Source organism: Protobothrops mucrosquamatus, unplaced genomic scaffold (genome assembly GCF_001527695.2).
Source record: "Protobothrops mucrosquamatus isolate PMUCROS unplaced genomic scaffold, P.Mucros_1.0 scaffold4405, whole genome shotgun sequence".
Taxonomy (NCBI): Eukaryota; Metazoa; Chordata; class Lepidosauria; order Squamata; family Viperidae; genus Protobothrops; species Protobothrops mucrosquamatus.
Genome location: NW_015390318.1, coordinates 55,258 through 57,757, shown reverse-complemented (window position 1 = coordinate 57,757; position 2,500 = coordinate 55,258). Strand labels below are relative to the sequence as shown.

The 2,500-nt window shown below is 49.5% G+C and overlaps 1 protein-coding gene across 1 annotated transcript in view; it reads right to left on the bottom strand.

Annotated features, from left to right (window-relative positions):
• Nucleotides 1-2,500, bottom strand: part of LOC107298971 (EH domain-containing protein 3-like) — a gene marked incomplete at its 3' end in the record, with an annotated part of 12,176 nt that overhangs the window by 726 nt on the left and 8,950 nt on the right. Inside the window, exon 2 of the mRNA XM_015828330.1 lies at nt 1,883-1,980. Coding sequence (XP_015683816.1) covers nt 1,883-1,980 — 98 coding nt within the window. The remainder of the gene's footprint in view (nt 1-1,882; nt 1,981-2,500) is intronic.

Sequence of the window (2,500 nt, the reverse complement as noted above, 5' to 3'; positions counted from 1 at the left end):
TTGGACCAATCACCAGGAGACGGTGAGTTCTAGTCCCGCCTTAGGTATGAAAACCGGCTGGGTGACTTTGAGCCAATCACCAGGAGACGGGGAGTTCTAGTCCCGCCTTAGGCCTGAAAGCTGGCTGGGTGACTTTGGGCCAATCACCAGGANTAGTCCCGCCTTAGGTATGAAAACCGGCTGGGTGACTTTGGGCCAATCACCAGGAGACGGGGAGTTCTAGTCCCGCCTTAGGCACGAAACGGCTGGGTGACTTTGGGCCAATCACCAGGAGACGGGGAGTTCTAGTCCCGCCTTAGGCACGAAACGGCTGGGTGACTTTGAGCCAATCACCAGGAGACGGGGAGTTCTAGTCCCGCCTTAGGCCTGAAAGCTGGCTGGGTGACTTTGGGCCAATCACCAGGAGGTGGTGAGTTCTAGTCCTGCCTTAGGCACGAAAACCGGCTGGGTGACTTTGGGCCAATCACCAGGAGACGGTGAGTTCTAGTCCCGCCTTAGGCATGAAAGCCGGCTGGGTGACTTTGGGGAACAGAAATCGGGAGCTCAATTGCGTAAACCGAGGACTCCCGGAATTTGAAATCAAGCAACAAGTAGCTAGACCTGATTGGGGAGTCTGAAAAAGCCAAAGAGGAACAATAAAAAAAAAATTTTGCGCAAAAGCCAAACCACAATTTGCAAGTCGAGCTGTCTGACTCGCTTCCTCTTGCAGCCACGCCGCTAATGCGGAATCAAAGAATAAGGAAGAGTTGGAAGGGACCCTGGAGGTCATCCAGTCCAACCCCCCGCTCAAGCCAGAGACCCTCACAGAATCATGGAATGATACAGTTGAAAAGGACCTTAGAGGTCATCTAGTCCAACCCCTTGCTCAAGCAGCAGACATTTACAAAATCATAGAATAATAAGAGTGGGAAGGGATGTCAGAGGTCATCTAGTCCAACCCCTTGCTCAAGCAGGAGACCCTTACAGAATCATAGAATAACAAGAGTTGGAAAGGACCCTGGAGGGCATCTAGTCCAACCCCCTGCTCGAGCAGCAGATCTTTACAGAATCATAGAACAAGAATTGGAAGGGACCCTGGAGGTCATCCAGTCCAACCCCCTGCTCAAGCAGGAGACCCTTACAGAATCACAGAATAACACAGTTGGAAGGCACCTTGGAGGTCATCCAGTCCAACCCCCTGCTCAAGAAGGAGACTGTTACAGAATCATGGAATAACAAGAGGTGGAAGGGGCGTCAGAGGTCATCTAGTCCAGCCCCCTGTTCAAGCAGGAAACCCTTACAGAATCATGGAATGATACAGTTGAAAGGGACCTTGGAGGTCATCTAGTCCCACCCCCTGCTCAAGCAGCAGACCTTTACAGAATCATAGAATGACAAGAGTTGGGAAGGGACGTCAGAGGTCATCTAGTCCAACCCCCTGCTCAAGCAGGAGACCCTTACAGAACCATGGAACGATACAGTTGAAAGGGACCTTGGAGGTCATCCAGTCCAACCCCTTTGCTCAGCAGGACACTGTTACAGAATCATAGAATAACAAGAGTTGGAAGGGACCCTGGAGGTCATCTAGCCCAGCCCGCTGCTCAAGCAGCAGACCCTGACCGAATCACAGAATAACACGGTCAGAAGGGACCCTGGAGGCCATCTAGCCCAACCCCCCATTCAAGCTGGACATCCTATAGCACCGTTTCAGACAACGGCTCGTCTAGCCTCTTCTTAAAAACCTCCCGCGTTGGAACCCCTCACAATGTCTGGAGCCAAAATTCAGGACTGGCCGATTTAAAACTCTGCCTATGCTCAGGAGAACCTCTGCTAAGAGAAGGAGCAGCTGTTAACGAGCTGAGTTAACCATCTTAGTCAAATGTCGCTCAGAAATGATCCTTACCTCGGCTAATCCGCTGTTTCTCTCCGGAGAGGATTCCTGGGGTGTCAATCACACTTATGCTTTCCAGGACAGGGTTGGGCAGCTGGGCACACACAAATCTGAGGGGGGGGGGGAAAGGGGGGGAAAATAAATTAAGTTTTGTCCCGTTTTACGGCCTTGTCTGCCACCGTCACTAAGCGAATCCCTATAGGTGTTCAACTCCACGCTGGAGAGAGAGAGATAGATAGATAGATCATGGATGGATATAGATAGATGATATAGAGAAAGATAGATAGATAGATAGATAGATAGATATAGATTGGATGGATGGATGGAGATAGATAGATAGATATAGATAAATAGATAGACCGATTAGATAGATAGATAGATAGATAGATAGATAGATAGATAGAGAGAGAGAGAGAGAGAGAGAGAGAGAGAGAGAGAGAGAGAGAGAGAAAAGATGCGGAGAATGAGAGAGAGATGGAGAGAGACAGATGGAGAAAGAGGAAGGGAGAGAGAGAGGGAATGAGAAAGTAATGGAGACAGAGAGAGAAAAAGAGAAAGAGATGGAGAAAGAGAGAAAGGATGGGGAGAATGAGAGAGAGATGGAGAGAGAAAGAGATGGAAACAGAGAAT